This window comes from Euprymna scolopes, chromosome 3 (assembly GCF_053919585.1).
Source record: "Euprymna scolopes isolate OS-2025 chromosome 3, ASM5391958v1, whole genome shotgun sequence".
Taxonomy (NCBI): domain Eukaryota; kingdom Metazoa; phylum Mollusca; class Cephalopoda; order Sepiida; family Sepiolidae; genus Euprymna; species Euprymna scolopes.
The window spans coordinates 76192471-76216932 of NC_136484.1; the positions used below are offsets into that span (position 1 = coordinate 76192471).

A 24462-nucleotide genomic window follows, 5' to 3' on the forward strand; every position below is an offset into this window, starting at 1 on the left:
ATTCTGTCATTTGTTAATAGTTTATAAAAAAGAATTATCTTGTAATCCAAATGTACAGGCTGTGCCGGTTTCTAAACAAATTTACAGGATTAACAAATATTAAAACTTTACTAGTTTTCTTTTAATTTTAGCATAAATATATTAGTAATATAAATTTAATATTATATATTCTTTTTTTTTTTTTTTTTTTCAGGTGCTGATGGTAGAATTTATTCCAAAAATTCCAATATTTCGGCCTGATTGAATGTTTTCTTGTTTTTTTTTTTATTAATGTTGTTTTTATTATATATTTTTTTCTTGTGGGTGGGGAGCTACTACCATCGTTGAAAAGTCTTTCATCATGATTGTCAACGGGTTCCATTGGACAATATAATTTTATTTTTATTTATTTTTTCTCTGTTCTATCTGCTGCTCCAACATAAGCTGGCCAGTTAGCAACATCTAATTCCTCTAACTCCTCCTGACTGCTGGTTGGCATCAAATGTTTGATTATTGACAGCCACAAAACTTAGCACAACAATATGTAACTACTTAGTCAAATTCTTTTTCTCTATCTCTCAAGAAAGAGAAACAGACAGGAAGAGTGCAGACTGGCCTGCTTAATTCATAACCACTGCCTATTTTTTTTTTTTCCTCTTGCTCTTGCTCTCTCTCTCTCTCTCTCTCTCTCTCTCTCTTTCTTGCTCTAGAAAACAAAACATCAAAGCTGGACAACTATTCATTTCATTTCTTCATATCCGAGCACCCTCACACCCTGTTTGAACTGCCAACTACATAGTGTGGCATTTTGGATGTCCAGCAGTCAAAACTTCTGGAACATTCGACTGACATTATCATCTCAATACATTTAACTTATTTAAAAAATATATAATTCAATAAGTCTAAAGAAGAAAAAAGGTTGCTTCTTCACAATCACTCTGCCATGTGAAAATTTTGGAGCATTTGAATAACAAACATAGTTTTTTTTTTTTTTTTTTTTTTTTTCATTATTATAATTATAATTATTACATAATAGCATTAGGTGTCAGCATTGTGTTTATGTATACTAAACAAAGACAACACAAAATGTTCATCTTATTTAACATTTAGGTTCATGGAGCAATTAAAATCTCGAACCTTTTTATGATACCATTGTTTAAACGTAACACATGGTAACACCTGTTATATTATGTAATAAGTAATGTTTGAAATGCAATAAAGGGAAAAAAAATCATAGGTAACTACTTGTTTCTTTTCAAAATACCTCAAGTATTTGACTGTTGGGATATTCACTCTGAAAGAATGATCAGTTTTAAAAAATAAGGTCTTATTTCTTTTTATCTCTGTGCAGTGATCATAAAGGAGCAACAAAAAATGTTTTCCCACCTCCCACTTTCCTCTTTGTTGCTGCTCCCCCCACCTCTTTGTTTTGCTTTACCTATGCACATTCTTTTTTTTTTTTTTTTTTCTCATCACTTGTTTACATTCACACATATCCCTTTATTATTGTTTTTGTTGTTTTGTCTCTACAGTTATGATACAAGAAAACCAATTTTTGTCATAATTTTTGCTTTTTCCTTTTGCAAGAATCCCTCATTTCTCTCATTCTCACTCCAAATCCAGAAAAACAAAGGATGAAGCATTGTTTCTGGTTTTGGAAATTTTTTTACAATAAGTCCCACTATGAATTTGGATTATTTTTATTTTAAATTCATGTTTCATATGGCTATTCCAATTGTTAAACTTTCAAAATATCCTTAACATTTCCATAAAAAACTTTTTTTTAAATCTTATGACATAGCATTACACACTTTAGCCATGTTTTTATAACAGTTATACAATTCAACAGTCATTATTCAAACATTTGAGTTTTTTGTGAACCTGAGTTTCAAGACTTTTCTAATTTTGGAAATTATGTGATATTGCAGATGAGAAGTAAAATGGAAATGTTAAAATAAGTTATGTTAAACTGAGAAGTATCATCACCAACCAAGTACCTGAATGTTAAATCAGATCTTTGGGATGTACATTATTTTTTTGTATTTTAACAGAATTTTTGAAGAATAGGTTTACAAAGTACTCAAATGTTGAAATAGATTGTTTCTGTGCCTCTGACACAAGTAGAATGTAAGACTGTATGACAGCAATGGTAAAATGTCAAATACAATTTCTTTATCAAAATGCATTTTGATATTCTAAGAGTTTATCACTATTTGAGTACATACTTTCAAAATGAAACATTTTTTTCATGGCGTCGTAATTGTAAACAAGTATCCTGGTTTTCAAATTAATCTGAATTCTTCACCTTTTTGACAAGTACAGTACATTTTTGTTATCAAAAATGTTTTAGTATGCAAAATGTTTGTTTATATATTTGAATATAAATCTTTAATTATTCAAAACTACTTCATTCTGTCAAATTACACACTTTTTTCTTTTAAAATCATTGTAAATTGAAAAAGACTTTAAAACACAAATGATTGCAAATTGCAGCACAACTTGAACCCGTTTTTTTTTTTTTGTTGTTTTTTTTGTCATTATTTTCACCCAGCTTAACTATAAAAACAAAATAATTCAACAAATTTGATCTCATTGCATTCACAATTTTATCCATATTTCATTTGAATTTTTTTTTTTAATGAAACCTAAGTTGAATGAAAAAGGAACAAATGCTTAAAAAGAACATGTTGCTCGTCTATCCATTCAAGTTTAATGAAGTGAATGTTCAGCATCCTCATCAATGTTAGCAATTGAAAAGGAACACTTTTAGTATGGCGCTGTTACATCACTCAAAATCTGGAAGGCATATTTTTCAAAGACTTGGTTGCAGAATAATGTTTCTCTAAAACAATTTATTTTTCTTACAAAAAAATATAAATATGCAATTTGACCAAAACAATTATTTTTTACACAAAATTATTCTAAAGAATTTTTAGAATTGCAAGAAATCAATTAAGAAAAAAAAAACAATAATACCTGATTAGAACAATTTGCTAAAAGTACTGATAGGATTGTGTTAGTTTATGCAACAATAAATATTTTGATTGAAAAAAAGTACAGTTTTTGTTTTGTTTATGGGAGGGGGATGAATTTTCACATTGGTATTTCAAACATTCCAACCATTACTTATAGAGAAAGTAAATGCTTTTGAGTAAAAGTATAAAAATAACTTGTTTGCAAATTACTTTGTGTATAACTTTAGATGAAAAGCAATTTATTTTTGTGCATTTAATTTTTTGAAGTTAAAAGCATTGTATAAGAAAAAAATATGATTGTGTTTTTGTTTGTAGGGGTTAATCTTATGAAACCACAATGTTTATATAACAGTGCTCAGTAACAAATACAGCTATGTTTTAGTATAAATTTGACTTGTACAAACATTTTGACATGTACATGTTTAACTTATTCAAGCCACTGGCAGAAGAACTTTGTTTTCTGTTAGTAGCCTGATATTATTAGTTCTGGAATAAGGTTTTAGCTGAAACCTGTCTAGATATATGTAGTCAAAATGTTTGTTTAGGTATGTATCTCTCTTATATACACACACAGATTTATGTAATCGAATAGAACATATGGAAAAATGGACAAATCGCAAAATATGAAATTTAAACAAAAAACACATCAGTAGATTAATATTTCCATACTTTCATAGAAACTTTGTTAAATTGAAGTGGTATTTTATTGTCTCTGTACAGAGGATGAATATGAGGAATTTGTAGAAGAGTTATGAAAAATATCTATTAATTTTAACAAAGGTTTTGATAACAAAGAAACAAAATATTAGTCTGTGTTTTGGATTTTGCATTTTTATATTTTGTAGTTTCCTCGGAATAGAAGCGAATTAATACAGCAGAGGCTTCTATATCCTATCCAATATCAGTATATCAATAAAATGTACTGATCTCAACAGTTTACTCCAATTTCATGTTATTGCTCAACCTAAGAAGATTAACTGTTTCTAATGTTTGGTATAAATCGAACAAAAATTAATGATTTGCTCTCTCTTTTTATATATATACTAGCATGGGTGCCTGGCATTGCCCGGGTGCTTTGAGGTGTATGCTGAGCAAAACAAAAAAAAACGGTCAATTTTTTTTAACTTTGACCCCTATTATGACCCCTTAAAATTTATTGTTTAGGGGTCAAATAAAATTAAGTTAGATCCATGTCCAAGGAATCTATATCTAAAATTTCGCGTGTTTAGACTCAAAATTGTAGGAAGAGTTTGGTAGAGTTCTCAAAGGTCAAATCGTTGAACTTTGACCCCTTAATTGCCAAATTTCTGTCCGAAAATCAATCACATCGATTTTCCCAAATCTCAGTACCCTGTATATCAAATTTCGAATCTGTAGGCTTAAAATTGAGTTATTGCGTAGGGAAATGTACACACACACACACACACACTTTCACTTATACACAGAAACATGTGAAGGAAATAATCAGAGAAAATGCCTAAGTATATTTTTATATTACTACTAAGCTCTATTCATGTATTGCATACTGTTGAAGTAAATACTGAAACAACAATGTTATAGTAGTCCTGCTAAATCTGTTCCTGCCAGCATAATTGGTGTGCTGAATATACACTTGATGTTTTCTTTTGTTTTTTATTCCCCTCCCCCAAAACAGAATCTAAACTGAATTTTTTAATGAAACTGGTTGGATATTCAGGTTCCATAAATCAAAATATATTTGTCACTTTATAAATTTCACCATGTGTGTGTAAGTATGCGATTACGTTTTTTTTTTTTTTAAATAAAAATGGTTGAGTTTTAATGAATGTGTATAAGTCTCCAGTATACATTAAAACTGTATATACATTATTAGTTTTTATTGGACTCTAATTATTGAAGTTATTAAAATCTTTTTGGACATTTTTTACCTCCAGTATTTAAGTCTTTCAATAAAAATTTTTTTTTTTTTTTTTTTTTTTTTTTCTTAATAAATAAAATAAACTAGGCCAGCTCTTGTATTTTTTTTTCTGAAAACTTATGTAATGCTAACTGAATAATTCCAAATGTACAGCATAATGTATGAGCTTGTTAAATATCACAGACAATATTTGTTAGAAATGTATGATTTGTTCATAAAATCGTTTGGGAGTTTCATCACCTTCTAATTGTTGATCTTTCTTCCCATTTCTAATTATTACAAAAATTTTCTTCAATCTCTTCTTTCTCATCTTAGCCAAACAAACCATAATAAAGAAACACAAGTTAATTTGATATGCAAAATTTATCCAAATGATGTCTGCATTCTTTGAATCCTTGCTCATTCCATTTACTGGCTTTGTCTTGCAAACAAAATTGATAGAAGAGTGTGTGGGTGTGTATGTGTGTATATAGCATTACAAGCGTATGCTGTATTTTCATGGACATCAGCAACATTACATACCTAATGTGCTTCAACAAATCATATCTTTTTTATTTTTGGGTCAATGTTTAAAAGAATTACATTGATGGAAAGAGAATAGAATAAGCATTCCAATGATGATAATTTATTCTGCTTTTATGCGTTCAATGTTTTTATGCTCCAAGTTAAAAATGAAAAAACGGTAAAAAATGACAACAGCAAAAAGAGAAACTGTTTTTTCAATGTTTACATTTCATACGTTACGTTTGGATACAAATGCGTAGGGTCAAATTTGATTTGATATGGCTGGAATTTTACAGCCTATATAAACAAAGAAGTCCATTTCTACTGATCTTTGATTTTGATTTTTACGACCACAGGAAGTAAAGTTACAACCGAGCAAAGTTGACAAAGAATATTTCAAAATTGATGAGATAACTTTGTATATATCATCCATTTTCATATAGATAATAGTTTCAGAATTATTTTCATGGGGAGGGAAGGGTGTTTTGTTAACTATTCTGTACTTTCTTAAGATAAAAATGAAATGTAATAAGTCCTCAGACGTACCTCTCCATCGATACACTATAGCTGACTGGGATAGTTTCCGTACATTTATATCGGATCTTCCTCTGCATTCCATGTTTAAAAAGGATGTGTTGTCTATAGTATCAGACCTGACGGATTGGTTAATTGTAGGTATGGACCATTTTATACCCTCGAAAAAGTTCCAGCAAAAACCTAATAGCCAGCCATGGTTTTCTCCAGAATGTGTTGCTGCTATTGCAAACAGAATTCACTTTTTCCACTGCTTCCAATGTAATAGATGTATGGAAACTAAAGCCGCTTTCAGGACTGCCAGCAACCATTGTAAGAAAGTAATAAAGAATGCAAGAGAGTTATATGCTCAGTCCATCAAGTCCAAAGTAGCTGAGCAGCGGCTTGGTTCCCACCAGTTTTGGCAAATAGCAAACAGAATCCTGAACAGAAGCATGTGCTCTATCCTAACTATCATCAATGGACCTGAGTTAATCTCGTCAGCATCAGACAAAGCCAAACTCTTTGCCAAGAACTTTGCGGCTAATTCTACCCTTTGCGACCAAGACCGCCAACTCCCAATATTTCCTCCTGTATAAGAAAACATGCTATGTGATATACAAATATCTGTACATGATGTTGCCAAGCTAATCAAAAACCTTAATTCCAGTAAAGCAACTGGCCCTGCCGGTATTCCAATTATAGTACTCAAAAAAACTTCAACCAGAACTAGCGCCCATACTTACAAAACTGTTTAAACGTTGTCTTAAGTAGAATTTCTTCCCATCACCCTGGAAAATCTCATCAGTATGCCCTGTATTTAAGAATTCAGGTGATTGTTCATCCCCCTCTCAGTACAGGCCAATAAGTCTCCTGTGTGTCATGAGTAAGTTGCTGGAATCTGTGTTAAATACAGAAGTAATCCACCATCTCAGCAAAAATAACCTTCTTAGTGATACACAATATGGTTTCCGTTCTGCTAGATCTACAGCAGATGTGCTTACAGTTATATCTCATAGGATTAGTGTATCTCTCGACAGAGACAACCTTTCTAGGGCAATTGCTCTTGATATATCAAAAGCCTTTGATAGGGTATGGCATAAAGGTTTACTTCACAAGATCTCCAGTTATGTATAGCTGGAAATGTCTTAATTATTAAATCATTTCTCTCTGATAGGTTCATAAGAGTAGTAGTTGATGGGCAAAAATCAGAAGCTCACAGTATTAATGCTGGAGTCACTCAGGGGTCCATCCTGGGCCCAACTCTTTTCCTGATCTACATTAATGATCTTCCAAATCACATCCTTACATCATTTGTAGACATTTTTGCTGACGACACTACCATCTATGGTAGTACATCTAAGATAGTAAACGACCAAGTTCTCTCTGATTCTCTCTCCTCTGATCTTGATCACGTTGTACAATGGGGAAAGTGGCTGGTTACTTTTAATGCATCTAAAACCAAGCTTCTATCTTTACATCATCAACGTTCTGATCCCCATCTGGCATCAATTGAAATGAATGGCTCTCGTCTTGGGGAGGCCTCAAGTTTTGACAGGCTTCTGGGCTTGACCATTACTCCTGATCTTAAATGGAATATGTACATCAAATCTGTTGCCAAGGCCACTGGAAAAATGGTCAGATCCTTCTATCGATCCAGTAGATATCTCACTGCTGATGCAATTCTCTATCTATATAAGAGCCAAATACGTCCAAGGATGGAATACTGTTGCCACATATGAGCAGGAGCTGCTAGAAAAGACTTGTCCTGCCTTAATAGAGTTCAAAATAGACTTTGTGGCCTGGTGGGAGATGTCCTTTTCTCTTCGCTGCAATCCCTATCTCACAGAAGAGATGTTGCGAGTTTGTTTCTGCTTTATCGTTATTTTCATGAAAAGTGTTCGACTGAGCTTCAATCTATGGTCCCCCCTCGCCAAACTTTCACAAGAAACACTCGTCTAGCTGAAAACACTATCAATAATTCCCTCCACTCTTTATCTGTGCCTAAACCTAAACATAGATTCCATGAACAAAGCTTCTTTCTTCGAACTGCACGCCTGTGGACTTGCCTTCTGTTTTCCTGCTTTCCAACTGTCTATAATATGGTTGTCTTCAAGTTCAACGTGAACAAGTTTCTGATGCGCCATTCCACTTAAGTTAACAAATTTACCGAACTTCCATTACTATCGATTACTATATTGTCCTTTTGACTGCTGTACACTCTTGAACGCTTATCCTTGAGTGGCCTATCGGCCTTGATAAGTGGTGACGCCTATGTAAAAAAATAAAAATAAAAAAATTTCGTGGGGAGGGAAGGGTGTTTTGTTAAAAAAAAAAAAAAAGATATTGTGAAACTTGAATGTAACTTGAAAATACGATTTGAAAATTTAGCACAGTAACATAAGTGCATAAGCACCCAAATAAATATTACCAAAGGCAAGATAAGCTACTCTTCCACCTAGTTGGATAAGTTTCTAGTGTATTTAATGTCAAATTTTTGTTTATTTCGACAATTAGTGTTGCGCAAGAAAACTGTCTTTGAAATCTCAACAATGACTTAAAAATATACAAAATAGTTAGAAATCCAACCACTAAATGTCCTCATGACATTTATTGGGTGGGTTTCTAATAGTATTTTGTATAATTTTTTTTATTTTTAACTCATTGTCAGGACCATTTTTTTTTTTTTTTTCTTTGAATCTGTAAAACAAAACCGTTTTTTTTTTTTTTGTTTTGTTTTTTTTAAGTGAGAATATCTAAATAATAACAACAACAATAATAATAATAATTAGACGGTTCGATAAAGAATTTCATTGTGATGTATTTTGTAAATTTTTACCTTGTTTTCACCTTAACATTTTTCTTTAAAATGACCACCTCTTAAGGTTTTCGGGTATGCTGAAAACGAATATCGCATTTAAATTTTCCGCAAATAAGTAGCTTTCTGGATATTAAGCAATGTTACTTATGTTATTGCTGGTGGCCATTTTAGTATGTGTGTTTGTGCATAGTTTTTTCTTTTGTTTTTTTGTTTGTTTTTTTTTTTGCATGGATGTCACCACTTATATCAAGGCCCAGAAGCCACTCAGGGATAAGGGTTATTGCGTGTACAGTAATCAATGGGGTAGTATCGTAGTAATCGTTAGTATTGGAGTTTTGATAAAGTGTCTTATTTAAGGAGGTGGTTCATCAGGAATTTGTTTATGTTGTACTTGAAGACATCCAAGTTGTAGTCAGGTGGGAAACAGGTAAACGAAGAGAGTTCCACAGGCGTGCACTTCTAAGAAAGAAGCTTTGTTCATGGAATCTACGTTTTGATTTAGGCACAGATAAAGAGTGGGGAAAGTTATTGACAGTCGTTTCAGCTAGACGGGTGTTTATCGTGAAAGATTGATGAGGGACGAGAGGTTGGAGCTCAGACAAGCACTTGCCATGGAAATAACGATAAACAAAGACAGGCTCGCAACGTCTCTTCTGTGGGAGAGAGGTTGCAAGGAAGAGAAAAGGGCATCTCTCACTAAGTCATGAAGTCTATTTTTTACTCTGTCAAGTTTCTCATAGTTGCGTGCTCCAAGATGGCCACCAGCGATAACATAAGAAATAACATTGCTTAATATCTGGAAAACTACTTATTTGCAGAAAATTTAAACGCGATATTCGTTTTCAGCATACCATAAAACTACAAAAGTAATCATTTTAAGTGTTAAGGTGGAAACAAAGTAAAAAAATTACGGTTTTATTTCTTTGTTTACATAATTGAATTTTCAGTAAAACAGAATAGAAATGATAAAAATTACCATCAACTGGTGAATATACAGTTGTTGCTTATCAGGATTCCTGGTATTGTGGAAACTACATTCAAGGATTCATGTAGAGTACGATTTATGGTTGCATCTCAGAAAATAGAGGTATATTTTGGGCCAGATAGAGAGGATTTACAAAATTGAAAATTGGACTAGTCCCAAAATGCATAAGTTCTAGTCGACTATAGGAATTTCAATCTTTTATAGAAATCCAAAATCTATATGAAAAATTTTCTTCAATTCATTTCTGAGATTAATTCATATCTACTCAATTTTTTTTTCTTTGAGGGGAGTAGTAAATACCGGCCATGAATGCTTTTTATTCAATGGCTACACCCCAGATTACGCTCTCCTTTGTTGGGGAGGCAGGTAAATACTTACTCTCAAGGATATATTTAAATACCAGTAAAATAGTTAGTTTTGTTCATGAAGAGACACCCACTGTATGATACCATGCGCCAGTTTAAAAAAAATTGAAATTTGTACACCTTAATTTATAATTCTTGGCTTATGGTAAAGAGACGCATCAGATTTGACTGCATAATCAGAAAGAGCACACAATTTTACATAAGACTGCCAAATTTCATGAGAATAGCTTGAAAAATAAATAAATGGTGATGAAATTACCAAATTTCTTGAAATGATGTCCATAATTTAGTCCACTTTTTCTAAAGAAAAATGTCCACGGAAAAGCTTAAATTTTGGCACTTAAACTTCTCATAACTTTTGAACTACTGATGGTATTTGCATAATTCAAACGGTTTTAAGCATCTTTTACATAGCTCTTTTCATGCAAGTTGATAAAATAACAATTATTTAAAAAGAAAAAATCAATTTGTAATGCTAGTGTGTGTGCAGCCTTTGAGATTTGAAAAAAAAAATCACTTGACCACCGATCGAGTGTAAGGAAAAATTTACTCGCCCCAAAATATTTTTACTCGTCCGACTTTGTCTTTGTTTCAGTCAATAATAGGAAATAATTTTACAATTCAAGAAATTACAATTAACTCTTGTAAATCAACTATTTTATTACTACAAACATTTCAGTAAATATTCAACAAAACGTTAAAATACAACACCAGTTTCTTTATATAGCATCATTCATAGTATTGTTCTATAGAAATAAGCATCATTTCTTCGGATGCTTGACGGAACGATGCGTTTTTTTTTCCTCTTTCAAATGTTCGTCTTTGCTTTTGTAAGCATGAAGTGTATGTAGTTGTAACGTCGAATTTTTTTTCCAAATGAATTTCAAAATCAGAGAACTAAATGAAAGCGACATTTTGACTACACGCCGAATGTGTAAATTTGACCTTTAGTGTGACCAGTCTTTTTCAATACCAACGGTCTCACAGCTAGAGATGAAAGAATTCACAAATGATGAGACATATGTCATTTTAAGTCACCACATATTTGTCGGTCGTAAAATAAATGAGTTTTTCCTGTTTCTTTAAAGAAATTTTATCTACTGGCGGGCGAGTGATTTACGACTTTTAGTCGCCCCAAGAAATTTTCAATCGACTGTGGCGACCGGTCGTGTAAAGTCTCAAAGGCTGTGTGTCTGTGTGTGTGTCTATAATATATATATATATATATATATACAAAAAATTGATAAAATTCAATATGGCGTAATGGAAAAATATAAAGGAAACTGCAGCTTCTCTTCCAATTTTCAGATTTTCACCATGTCAAATTACATTTCAATTCCTTTTGATGGATAGATTGTTGCTATTTCTTCTGATGAGTTAAGGCAGAAAACATTCACTAATTGATATAATAATTGATTGATTTTGCACTACGAAACAGATACTGTTAAGAATTATATGAATCGACTGATTTAAAGGAATAATATGGTCAACATCATGAATTTTGGAATATAAATTTGTCATTTATTCTATATATTGCTATGTAATCACATTGAGCTTCTTATATAAAGATTGATATTTCTACAGAAATATATATATATGAATGATACTCTTCTCTTCTGTTAATCTTGTTTGCAAATTCAGTAAATTGAACAAGTTATAACGATTCAAAAGGTTTACACATAATTTTTATACATCCTGTATATCTGCAAGATTTACTCAATGTTGTCAGTGAATTATTGACTCCTTCATAAAACATGAATCATACTCAAAAGAAAGAACTTCTTTCCTCTGCAAGATTCCTAATATTGGTTGATTTATTCTAATCGTAAATGTGTTATTTAAAAGTTTTTCTCATCTTGGTTGCCTTTTCTCATAGTTTTAACTAAAGGTTAGGATTTTTTTTTATTATTATTTTACTAACAAATATAAACATTTTGTTTAATAAATTTGCATTTTTTTTTTTTTTTCACAATAATTTCAGTTTTCACTGCAGACAGATCACATAGAACCTTACATATTCAATTGACATTCAGAATTTGTTCAGAATAAACATGTTTTGTTCCCCATTCAAGCAATGTGACCATTTAATGAAAAGCCATTCAATTAAAAGATCTCAATTCTAAAAATCCATTAGAATTCTTAAGTTTACTACTTAAGAAAATGAAGGGCACATTTCATTGAAACCTTCAAAATATGGAACATGTTTTTGATATCTCTTCTGACTGGAAAATATCAGCAGAATTTCACAAACTAAATCTAACTACAATTAGATTTTTTTGTTCTAATTGAATAATATTTAATTCTAATCGAGTAATATTTAAACAAATAGTTTTAAAGTATCATGAGTGCAAATCATTTAAATAAGATAAAATTAGAATAATTGCTAAATATGAATTTAGAACATTTTGGGGGACTATCAGATGAAATATGTAAGAATCCCTTTATATTCCTGTTATTAGCATAGGTATTTGTGCATATTTTATTTTCATTAAAAGTTTTTAAATGATTTCATTCAAATAAAAGATGCCAAAAGATAATCATAATGTTTATTCACTCAACTGATACACATTATAGATGAAAAAAAAAAATCCTTAAACTATTATTATTATTAACCATCCATTTTCTTTTTATACACTGTTGAATTTGGTGCTTTGCGCATTAAATGAAGCATTGATGGGGGGGAAAAAAGTGTGTGTGTCGGGTGATAAAAAAAATATGCAATGTGAGCGTGGAATTTCTTGGATCTTTTGGCTAGGAACAAAGTGTAGTATCTGTTCTGATATTAAATTTCATCTTGTCTGTCCTTGATTAGTGAAGAAGAAATTTTTCTAGGCTGAGGCTTTTTTTTTTTTTTTTTTTTTTTCTAATAACTTTTATTCCAACCCAAATTGGCCTTTTTAGGAAGTTAGGTTCCCCCCCTCATTAAAAACTGACCTTGTGTTTAACTTTGCTCATATGGGGAGGCAAGTAAATAAGAGCTATGTTTCTATGTGTATTTTAAGGAACTCTATATAAAGATATTATAATAGAATTAACAAAAATCTTTTGGGGATAAGTAATTAGTTTTTAAAATAATATTGATGAAATTATTAACATAACTATTAAATTTTAAAAAGATAAGTGAAGTAAAATTTTATTTAAAACTAGCATTTCAGCCCGGTGTTGCCTGGGTGTTTGGATGTATATGTTGAGCAAAAGAAGAAAAAAAATGGTAGTAGGAAGGCAGCTTGAACCCGTACCACGAAGGAGGAAAAGAATGGGGGGGGGGGCCTGACGTCTTTGCTGTTACGACCACTGCCGGAAGTGACTTATGTTTTAATTAAGGCTAGACAATCGAAAGGAGAGGATGACTTTCAAAAATATCGGCGAAAAAAGCGACCCCCCCCCTCGTAGAAAAGTGCCCAGTTGAAGGTGAAGATATTAATGTTTTTAGCCAATTTTTCGGTATTTGTCGTCTGAAGGGTCGAGCTTCAAAACGATACTGATGTTGGTAAAATCCATCACCTCTGTCGAAAGTTTTAGGCAGACATGCAAACATACATACATACCTTTATATATTGGTAACTAAAAATGTTCAACCCAAACCGATTAAAAAGCTTGCCCTATCGCTGAATACCCTTTATGTCAATTTTCAAATGTTTAGACCAGAAATTGTCTGAGTAATTTGGTAGAGACTGTGGAGGTCAATTTTTTTTTTTAAACTTTGACCCCTATTATGACCCCTGAACATTTATTGTTTTGTGCTCAAATCAAGTTATTAAGTTAGATACATGTCCAAGGAACCTATATCTAAAATTTCAAGTGTTTAGACCCAAAATTGGCAGAGGAGTTTGGTAGAGTTCTTAAAGGTCAAATCGTTGAACTTTGACCCCTTAACAGCCAAATTTCTGGCTGAAAACTGATCACAAAGATTTTCCCAAATCTCAGTATCCTGTATATCAAATTTTGAGTCTGTAGACTTAAAATTGACAGTTATTGCATAGGGAAATGTACACACACATTCACTTTTCTAGATATATAGATTTAACTAATTATATTGATATTTAACCAAATTTAAATGTTAGAAAATGTCAATAACTTTTGAGTTTAAGATTAAAATTGTGAATAAAAATAACTTCTTTTAAAAACTCCCAAGTCTTTAGAAATAGTGACAGTACAGAATTCTGTTATCGCACAGCTAGCATATATTCAGTTCTTTTTTCCATCTTTAAGATTGTCATTGCTATAAATGGAAAAAGCACAAATCTGTTTAAATTCTATGGAGATATTCAGTTTCTTGCATTGTTTATTCTTTTCTAAAATTTACTTTTCATGTCTATTTTTTTTTTTCCAAAATCGATTTCATCTGTAATGTTTTTATTGAATGCAATTCATTGCTGCTATTTTTTTTTTTTTTTTTTTCATAAATGCCCAAGTTTATTTTACTGAGCATAATCTTTTACTACTACCTGGTGGGAATATATATATTCATTCATTTGTTTTAATTCTATTTTATTCTAGCTAGGGATGGGTATCATACTGGTGCCAGGACATTCACCCGCTATTTCATACATTCCAACTGAGAGATCTTTCTAAGATTCTAACAGTCCCTTTAAATGCAATTCTTTGTATATCGCTTGCACTTGGTACACAGTGTATCTGCCAGGCAGTTTTTGAAATTCTTTTTCATTAGATTGCTCCTATAATTACTGGAATGCAGATATCTGTAAGATTCCATGTATTTTGTTATCTTTTCTTTTTCAGCTTTGTTTGAGCCCAGCAGATTCTAACAGTCCCTTTAAAGGGGACTCTAGCTTTTAAGGTTGCATCTTTCTCCTTTTTATCTGATGTCACTGTCGGGTTAATAACCCAGTTTTCTAACTATGTAACTGTGTGTATGAAAAAAGGAAAAACCGATATTATTTATCTATTCATCAATATTTCGTTTTCATTTCAAGACTTTAGAATGATTGATTTGAAGAAATAAAGCATAAGTACAATATTTGAAATTTGGTGTATTTGTAATGTGAAAAAGTTTTTTGTTACTATCAGGATTCAAAGTATGTAACGCATTAAATTGTAATAATTACATGAAGAGGGGAGAAAGGACTAAACATCTTTTTTTTCTTTTTTTTTCTTTTTTTTTTTTTCACATTACAAACACACCAAATTTCAAATATTGTATTTTATTTCTTCAAATCAATCATCCCGAGGAAGTTGAAATAAAAATGAAATGTTGATGAATATATAAATTTTCCTTTTTTCTTTTTTTTTTTTCCTCTATCATATTGGTGAATTATTTCCATAATTTTCATGTTTTTTTATTTATATATATATATATATATATACACACACACACACTAGCAAATATATGCAGGTTCAGTGTTTAATGTCCTATAGCAACTACCAAATAAAATACTTTAAAAAAAATGCTTAATTCTTGCCACTTTTAAAGGTTTTTAAGAATATACTAAACCACCTGTGAGCCATTGCATTAATATTTGTTATACATATTAAATATAATTTCTAAACTTTAACATCGGTTGCCAATCACGTTTTTTACTAGGATTACAAAGTCAAAGGATTTCACATCAGAATACATTGTGATGTCATACGATTCCCTTCTCCAACTCTTATTTACATCATTCCATGACAAGGTTTCATAGGTAAAATATATTGTGATGTCATACTTGACTATTTGTCATACACACACACATTGATGAATTATTTGAAAAGAAGTTTATTAATTTCATTAGAATTACAACTACATTGAACTTATATCAGAAATATATGGACGTTTTTTGTTTTTTTTTTATTTTCTGTATATTTTACTTAATAAATGAATTTTTTTTTCCAAATCTACAATGTAGTGAAGTGCAATATAGCGATAGAACATCATATATGTTCAATTATTGTAGACATGAAATTAAATATTCATGGTAACTGCCAATTTCACACAAGGTGGTTATCAGATTATGTGTTGCATCCTCCTTTTGAATTCTCCGCATTTACATGCCAACAATCTATGTAAATTTGGTTCATTCCAGCAGGTGCAGGACATGATCACGATGCATGATCACGATCCATGTTACTATGGTCGCTGTAATCCATGACTTTTGTTTTTAACGTCCAAAAGGGGGTGATTGGTTCTCCACGGAAGTGAGAGATGGATTCTCCCAACTCGACACTTTTTACAGCCTCTTCGCACTTCCTTAGTTACGGCAAACTGGTATTTCAAAGTCGGCCACCCATTTAAGGCTAAATGTTGCTTAACTTTGGTGATCCGATGAGAACCGATGTTTCAGCATGATATGGCCGTAACCATTCTTGTTACTATGGAAATTTAATGTCTACATTGATTAGTCTTATATGCTCTACCTCTGATATTGAGCACTCTCCTCAAGAGAATAAAGAAATATTATTTGTGTACAAAAAGTGAAAACCTAAAACGAAGTAAATATATTTATCAATTAATTGATTATATTATTAGTAATTGTATTTTTGTTTCGCAAATTTTCAGATGATGATTTGGATTCTTTAGATTCTGATTGTCACAATGTTTTGCCAGATGTGATCTCCAATCTTTTACAGATGAACATAGAATTTTCAATCAGAAAATCCTTTATTTAATCTGTCAGTACCTTGTTCTCGTTCTATCAGATATTGTTTTTATTCCATTTTCACGCCAAACAAAGCACAGTGCCACCCTGATGTGGGCGACTACTATCAGGGACACAAGTTGCATGGATACTATGTAGGGAGTTGAGCAGCAAGATGTCTGTTCACATGACACTTGAACTTCTGCATGTCAGTACAGTTGGGAAAACAGGAACCTGGAAGAGGGTTCCAGAGTCTAGCAGTTCTTGGAAAGAAACTATTAGAATAGAAGCCCTTCTTACATCTAAGGATCTCTGCTGTGTAGGGGTGGGATTTTGTTGTTTGTCGGGAGTATTTATGTCGAGGGGGGGGGTACAGGGGCTTGTAGTTCGTCAGAGTATACACCATTGAAATATTTGTAGAATAGGCAGAGGGATGCAATATTTCGTCGATGGTACAGAGGTTGAAGCTTTGAATAACAGTTCAGGACCTATCAGGTTGACAACTCTCTTTTGAATCCTGTCCAGGAGTGAGAGACTAGTAGCAGATGCACCAGCCCAAATGTGACAACAATACTCCATACATGGGCGAATGATGACCTTGTAGAGGTACAGGATACTTTCAAGCATAAGTAACTTTCTAACATGGTAGAGAGCTCACCTTCCTCGCAGTGACCCTGGCAATGCTTTCAATATATCTGTTCCAACTCATGTTCCCTGTGAACGTTAAGCCGAGGAGTTTGAAAGAAGTACTTTTATTGTATTCTTGTTAATATTTCCTATAGTGATAATGAAACCTTCAATCTCCAGAGATTAGTCATTAGAACTGATTATAACATAATATTGATTGTATATAGAACTGATTATAACATAATATTGATTGTATATAGAACTGATTATAACATAATATTGATTGTATATAGAACTGATTATAACATAATATTGATTGTATATAGAACTGATTATAACATAATATTGATTGTATATAGAACTGATTATAACATAATATTGATTGTATATAGAACTGATTATAACGTAATGCTTTACCAAAGATTCAATTTTAGTATGAATTTTGCAAGCCTTAAACCTATGCTATAAAATGGAAGAAGGAGGCATTCATTGGTAGGATATTGGACCAATCTAATCAAATCGATACCTTACTCATAAATGTTGCTATGCCATGAAATATAATTCAGAATTAATTCATTTCTACAGTTTCTTTCATGTTTGAAGTAGGAATTGTTCACAATTGTGTAATCGTTCTACATATAACAGTTCTTATTCACAATGCCTCCCCACAGGATAGTTAGACACCAGGGTCGTTTTTTAATGTGGAGAAAAGGAACAAAAATAAAAATTCTCAGTCGTGAAGGATTTCTCCTCCACTGACAGAACAAGAAATTGAAGTGCAGCATCTAAGGAACAGATACTACGCTTTGATCCTGTCCCGAAGGCCAAATTAATTGAAGAAAAGGGAGATAACTCTTGAATGTTTTGACTTTTCATGATTTTTTTCTAACCAAGGCCAAAAGGTTATTTGAGGATAAAGGTTAATAGTGTTGATGATTGCAGAATTTGATTACTAGGACAGCTAAACAAAAATTTGTTACCATTGCACTTTAAAAAATGATCAGCTGTAGTCAGCTAGGAATCAGCCTTATGTTCGATAGATGAGCATTTCTTGGAAAGAAATTGCTCACGGAAGTTCCTCAACTGCGAGTATACAAAAATATTTTTTACTATATTTTACGAGCTCATTCTAGCTATGCATGTTTGACTGATGCCCCTCCTTTCGCAATAAAACACTTACAGTGAAAGTAAATATAGTAGAAAAAGACAAGCAATGTTTCTCTACTATGAGAAAGCTTCATTTATATATTACACATGTCATTGAATGGCAACTTTTTAAATTGAATGTAACTTTTTTAGTAGTTATGAAATTTTATATTGAAGATTTTATTTGCAATAATTTTACAACTTTTAAAAGATCTTTTAATTTAGTAAATGTGAATATGAAAATGTTGACAAATCATATCTTAGAAGAAAATAAGTTGTCTTGCCAAATTTTGCAAGTAATATCCAAATAGATTAATATTAAGATGAAAGGCGCAAACCTGGGTCTTGTTTGGGTTTGCATTTAAGTACCACTTTTTGTAGTACCTAGAGAGTGTGGCTAGAGCATCAGAGAGTCTTCTATGATGTCAAAACTATTTGTCTGTGTGGCGATGCATAGGTCATCAGCATATATATATATATCTTTGTATATTTGGGTATTGTGGTTGGTCGTTAGTGTAGATATTGAATAGGGTTGGAGCCAAAACTGAACCTTGTGGGAGGCCATTGTTTTGGATAAACCATCTACTCCTTTCTCCATCCATCTCAACATGGAAACGCCGATTACTAAGTAGACATTCAATTATGCTCACCAATGCTGAGTTTTGTATCATTTGGGCTACTTTTAGTATGAGTGCCCTATGGTTGATAGTGTCATAGGCTGCTGTAAGGTCTACAAACACAGTGGCTGTTATTTTTTTATTTTTTTGTTTTTTTCTTAATAATCACCAAGCAAATCGGAGACTTGTTGTCATGTGGAATGACAACATGCTTACACATGAACCTTTCCCAGTTTACCTGGAGGTAACTCTGGATAGAACACTCTCTTTTAGAAAACACATTATCAAATTGAAAGGCAAGCTGTCATCACGAAACTGCCTTCTCAGTAAGCTTGCCACCAGCAATTGGGGTGCCGACCCCAAAACACTGAGGCAAACAGCTCTCGCACTGTGCCATTCCACAGTGGAGTATTGTGCCCCAGTATGGCCAAGATCATGCCATGCCCATAAAATTGGTGTAGAGCTGAACAAGGCATACCGGACCATAACTGGTGCCCTAAGACCAACTCCCTTGCGAGCTCTATACTGCCTAACTGGTATTCCACCACCACATATCAGGCGAGAAGTCATCACCAGAATAGAACGGTACAAACAGCTTAACAACCACAGGCACTCACTGTTTAGCCACCAATCAGTGAGACAAAGACTAAAATCTCACAGTAGCTTCATCAATATAGAGGAAATCGATCCCAGGCAAGCTGCCTCCTATAGGATGGAACGATGACGGGACTATAACAGCAGGAATAAAAATGAAGCCCTACCAGACCCAAAAGAAACACTCCCCCACAGTTCAAACCTTGGTAGAAAAAACTGGGTGACTCTAAATAGAGCCAGGGCCAAAGTAGGCAAAACAAAAGACAATCTCCACAAGGGGGGCCTAGATGCCTCACCTTTATGTCCATGTGGAGAGGTACAAACGATGCACCACCTTAGGGGAAAACTGCTGATTGGGTCCTCATTGCTCAAACTAAGACCTTAAGGAGGCAAACAGCACCGCCATACGATGGGTTAATTTCTATTGCAATAAGATATGATGATGATGATGATGATGATTAATATTTATATTAAAAACTTGCATAATTATATCACACACACACACTAGAGAACCCATGACCTATTTGGTAAGTATTTGTTAGATATATTAATAAATATATAATTTAACTCTGACATTGATTAATAATCATGTTTTTATAAGAAAATATTTACTTGAAAATGAATAACACATAAAGGATGAATCATAGCTTGAGGCAACTTTAAAATAACTCATCTTTTGTTTTCCTCTATTTTCAAGTAATATATATATAATCTGACAAATCCTGAGGAAAATTCTTTGTAGCTTAATTGCTATATATATTTTCATAATTTACTAATGTATATTTATAGTATTTTTATTTTAGTAATAAATCTTTCTCTTTTAATCATTTGCATCATTTGTCTCTTCACATGACTTCTTTTATTGTCTTTTCTTTATCTTATCGTCTTTTGTGATGCCATCACAGGTGGTTTAGTATATTATCAAGATGAACTGAAGTGTCCCTTGAAATTAAGCGTTTCATTTGTCACTTTCAGTCATTTTTTAAAATTATATATAATGCTAAACTGTTATTATTCTAAATCAAAGAATAATGCCATTTTATTTCAATATGGACAAGGTTGCTTGATAAAATAAAAATGATTTTCTTTAATATTGATCTCAACTTGTAAGAATTTACTTCCCTACCTTGCATATTTGCAAGGTTAGATACAAGGTCAGTTTATAGTTGGTATCCAGATCCCACCCCCCACCAAAAAAAAGTGGGCCGTTAGGTCTGGCTACAAACATAACTTTGTCAGTTTCCAGATAAGGCTGCCTCATGCAACAGACAATAATCTCCCTTTCGAAAAGTAATAAATCCTTTGACGCTTCCAGAAGATGGAGAAGGCAATGTCTGGAAGGATGTTCTCCTGAGATACAAAAGATAAACCCTCAGATCATCGGTAAAAATTAATGGAAATTGTTTTTCTAGAAGCTGATCTTTTTCTTTTAATCATCTAAATTCTAATGCATTTAAACAAAATTTCTTTAATTGCAAATCTTGCAAGATTCAAAGTCCTGTTTCATACTTTACCAATTAATAAATTTACAGTAATTTAAGCCGTCAAAATAGTTTTTTTTTTTTTTTATGAAGAACTTATTTTTTTTTAATAGTTATACATATTTATCTTATTAAGGGGACATAAAGTAACTTAGCAAAAATAAAAATGTCAATTGTATCGGTTAGGTTTCTTCGATGAATAGGGTTAATCTTTTTTTTTTTTTAATGCAGACATGTATTCATCCTTTTTCATAAAATATGCACCTCCCGACCTGTTGCAGTGTGAAAATTTTTCTTGTACTTGCTTAATTGTTTTCCTTTCTCTTATATATGTAAGCTGTTGCAGCAAAAGCCGACACTTGACAAAAAGAAAATGAAATAGGTAATAAAAACAAGTTTTATATGCAGAGACCCAACAGTTTATTTAGTAACAGTTACATACTACTTTATTTTTTAATGTAACCACTGTCAGCAGAAATGACAATCTTTTAGCGATTATGTCCTTGTCTATAGTGACAAACACTTCCAAAATAAAAGCCTTCAAAGAGTCCAGCATGCTTGTTGGTCTTTGCTTTAATCACGTCTGACAAGGTGAGGAAAATTGAACTGTAATGCTTGGGTTGTCTTAGTTTTGTATATTGAAGCAAAGTTTTGCTAGAAGGTGTAGGGGTGTCTGGCAGCAATCTTATTGATACAGGGCATTACCATACTCCAACACCTTCTGGTCTTTCGTTTACTTTTTGTCAAATGTCAGATTTTGTTGCAACATTTTGTGTGTGTGTGTGTGTATATATAAATGTATGTATCTACTTCTTTCCTATTTACAATTAGATTGTGATAAAATGACCCAATACGAGCAGGTGAAAAGACTTTGATTTGTGCTCCACAATTGCATCTATCATTCAATAAAAGCTTATTCAAAACAAAAATAACCTTCAGTGCACCCCTGCATTAGTTGTAAGTCCTCTCTCTCTCTCTCTCTCTCGCCATGAAAGGTAGCATGGTGTAAATGATACTATTCAAATAATGTCTGATTTTACAGCCATGCCTACCACATCAACAAAACCCTTTTGGGCTCATTTTTATCAGTGTTAGAATTTTGTCATTTCATTCAAAAAGCCACACGTAAACGAATGTTATCTAATTTGATGATACTCCATTCCTCTGCGCTTTATGTCAAAAGGGAATATTTTAGACAAATATACTTCAACTTCCCACATAAGACTCAGCAAAAACTAAGGCGAGGAAAAAGTTTCCGTACTTTAAAATAATCATATGAGAACTTAGAAATAAACAAAAATTATGATCATTTGAGTACAGTAGAACTCCGGGATCCAGTGGCCCTAGGATTCATTTTTTTCAGGTTATGATGTCGAAGACAATGTTTTTTTTTATGCCCTTGGTTATGGTATTTGCCTTGCCTTATTTATAATGTTATTTGATTATATACGTGTGTATTATATACTGTACTGTGTCTTGTTACTAATTTTTAATGCCATATCCCTAGTTTCTACAGTATATTAGTTCCAGAAATTCAATATCAAAAGTTTCTGTATATGATCGTTTCTGACACAACGATTTACGATTGGTTTCATCAACAGCATAAGTACAAACTCCACTATAATCATAAGATGACATTAACACATTTGCATGCTTTTTTAAAATAAAAACATGGTTAGCAGAGAATAACATATCGGTATTTATATATAGTTTTAATATAATCTGCCAGAAAGATCAGCATCAAAATTAGACACACAAATATAAGCATCATCTGTAAGTGATGTTGCTTCTAGTAACAACACTAAGCTGGATACTTCATCAGACAAGATGAATTCTTATTCTGGAATCAAGTGAAACCACAAGAAAGATAGACTAAAATGATATAAGTGAGAGGAAAATTAATGTTTGTAACTTGTTTACATTTGAAAGATAAGAACTTTAATGGAATATTTAAATATTTATGCATCTCGTCTCGAGATCAAGTGTTAGCCCGGGAGGGGGGGGGGGCAGTGATTTTGATTGAAGTAAAATGAAACAAAAAATGATAAAAAGCATTTGAACATTATTGCAATCCAAAATCTTATACATATATTATATCATGTATTACCAGAAAGACCTGCAATAAAATTGACGAATTAGGTCAGCTGCATCAAACCCATCCTCCAGACATTGCTTCATCTGAGTATAAAGGATTGTCAATTTGAATCATTTGAAAAAACCTATCAAGACTATTTATTTAAAGCCGAAGAATTGATACTTTGACCAAAATTAGTAGATGATCGTGGACAATAATGCTCTTTGTTGTTTTTGAATAAATTCTATATAATGAATTATTTTAACATTCTCAACAACTCTTTTTCCTCCCTCTACTATTTTTGCAAGGTACAGGATTTTCTTTTGAGGTGTCATCAAGTTTTAAAATTCCTTTTCTTTTTTTTCAAGAAAGCTGAGCTGAAATAAAACTCTTAGACTAGTAATTATCTAATTCCATAATATTACGAAATGGTAGAAAAGCCAAACAAATGCTTCCTTTTCAATCATATTTTTTTTCTTTTTAAACATTTAAAAACAAAAAAACAAAAAAAACTGTTAACTCATGTGTTTGTTGTTCATATTCATTGGATTCTACATTTGTAATATCATCCCTGGTTTTTATTTGAAGGGATTTTTAAAAAAACAAATCTATTCATTAAAGTATGCAATTTTATCATAAAACATTGTCTCTTTTTTTCTTTCTTGTTGGTTATATTAGGTTGATTCATAAATAATTTCTGTTTTATCATTTTTAATTCAATTTATCATAACCAAATCAACATTAATATTAAATGGATAACTAATAATAAATTTTTATCAATTTTATATTCACCATTCAATGACATTTTCCCATTTACCAATCAACTTTTTAATGCAATCTGAATAATATGAAGATGGTTTGGATTTGAAAAAAAAAAAAAATGAAGATGATGGTTTGGATTGAAAAAAAAAAAAATGAAGATGGTTTGGATTTGAAAAAAAAAAAAAATGAAGATGGTTTGGATTTGTAAAAAAAAAAAATGAAGATGGTTTGGATTTGAAAAAAAAAAAAAATGAAGATGGTTTGGATTTGAAAAAAAAAAAAAATGAAGATGGTTTGGATTTGAAAAAAAAAAAAAATGAAGATGGTTTGGATTTGAAAAAAAAAAAAAATGAAGATGGTTTGGATTTGAAAAAAAAAAAAAATGAAGATGGTTTGGATTTGAAAAAAAAAAAAAATGAAGATGGTTTGGATTTGAAAAAAAAACATTAGAAGTGATCTTTTACCGGTTTGCCTTTTCTGCCTTGAAGTACATTCTGTGAAGACTTAAAGAAGTGAAAATTAGTCGCGGGGGTCAGGGGAATAT

At 31.9% G+C, this 24462-nt stretch overlaps 1 protein-coding gene across 1 annotated transcript in view; it reads left to right on the forward strand.

The window, feature by feature from the left end:
* The window catches only part of LOC145256329 (cysteine-rich hydrophobic domain-containing protein 2-like), a 157127-nt gene extending 133330 nt beyond the window's left edge, over positions 1-23797 (forward strand). Inside the window, exon 6 of the mRNA XM_080115107.1 lies at positions 194-23797. Within this exon, the coding sequence (XP_079971233.1) occupies positions 194-244 (51 nt within the window). The 3' untranslated portion in view covers positions 245-23797. The remainder of the gene's footprint in view (positions 1-193) is intronic.
* The last annotated feature ends 665 nt before the right edge of the window (positions 23798-24462 follow it).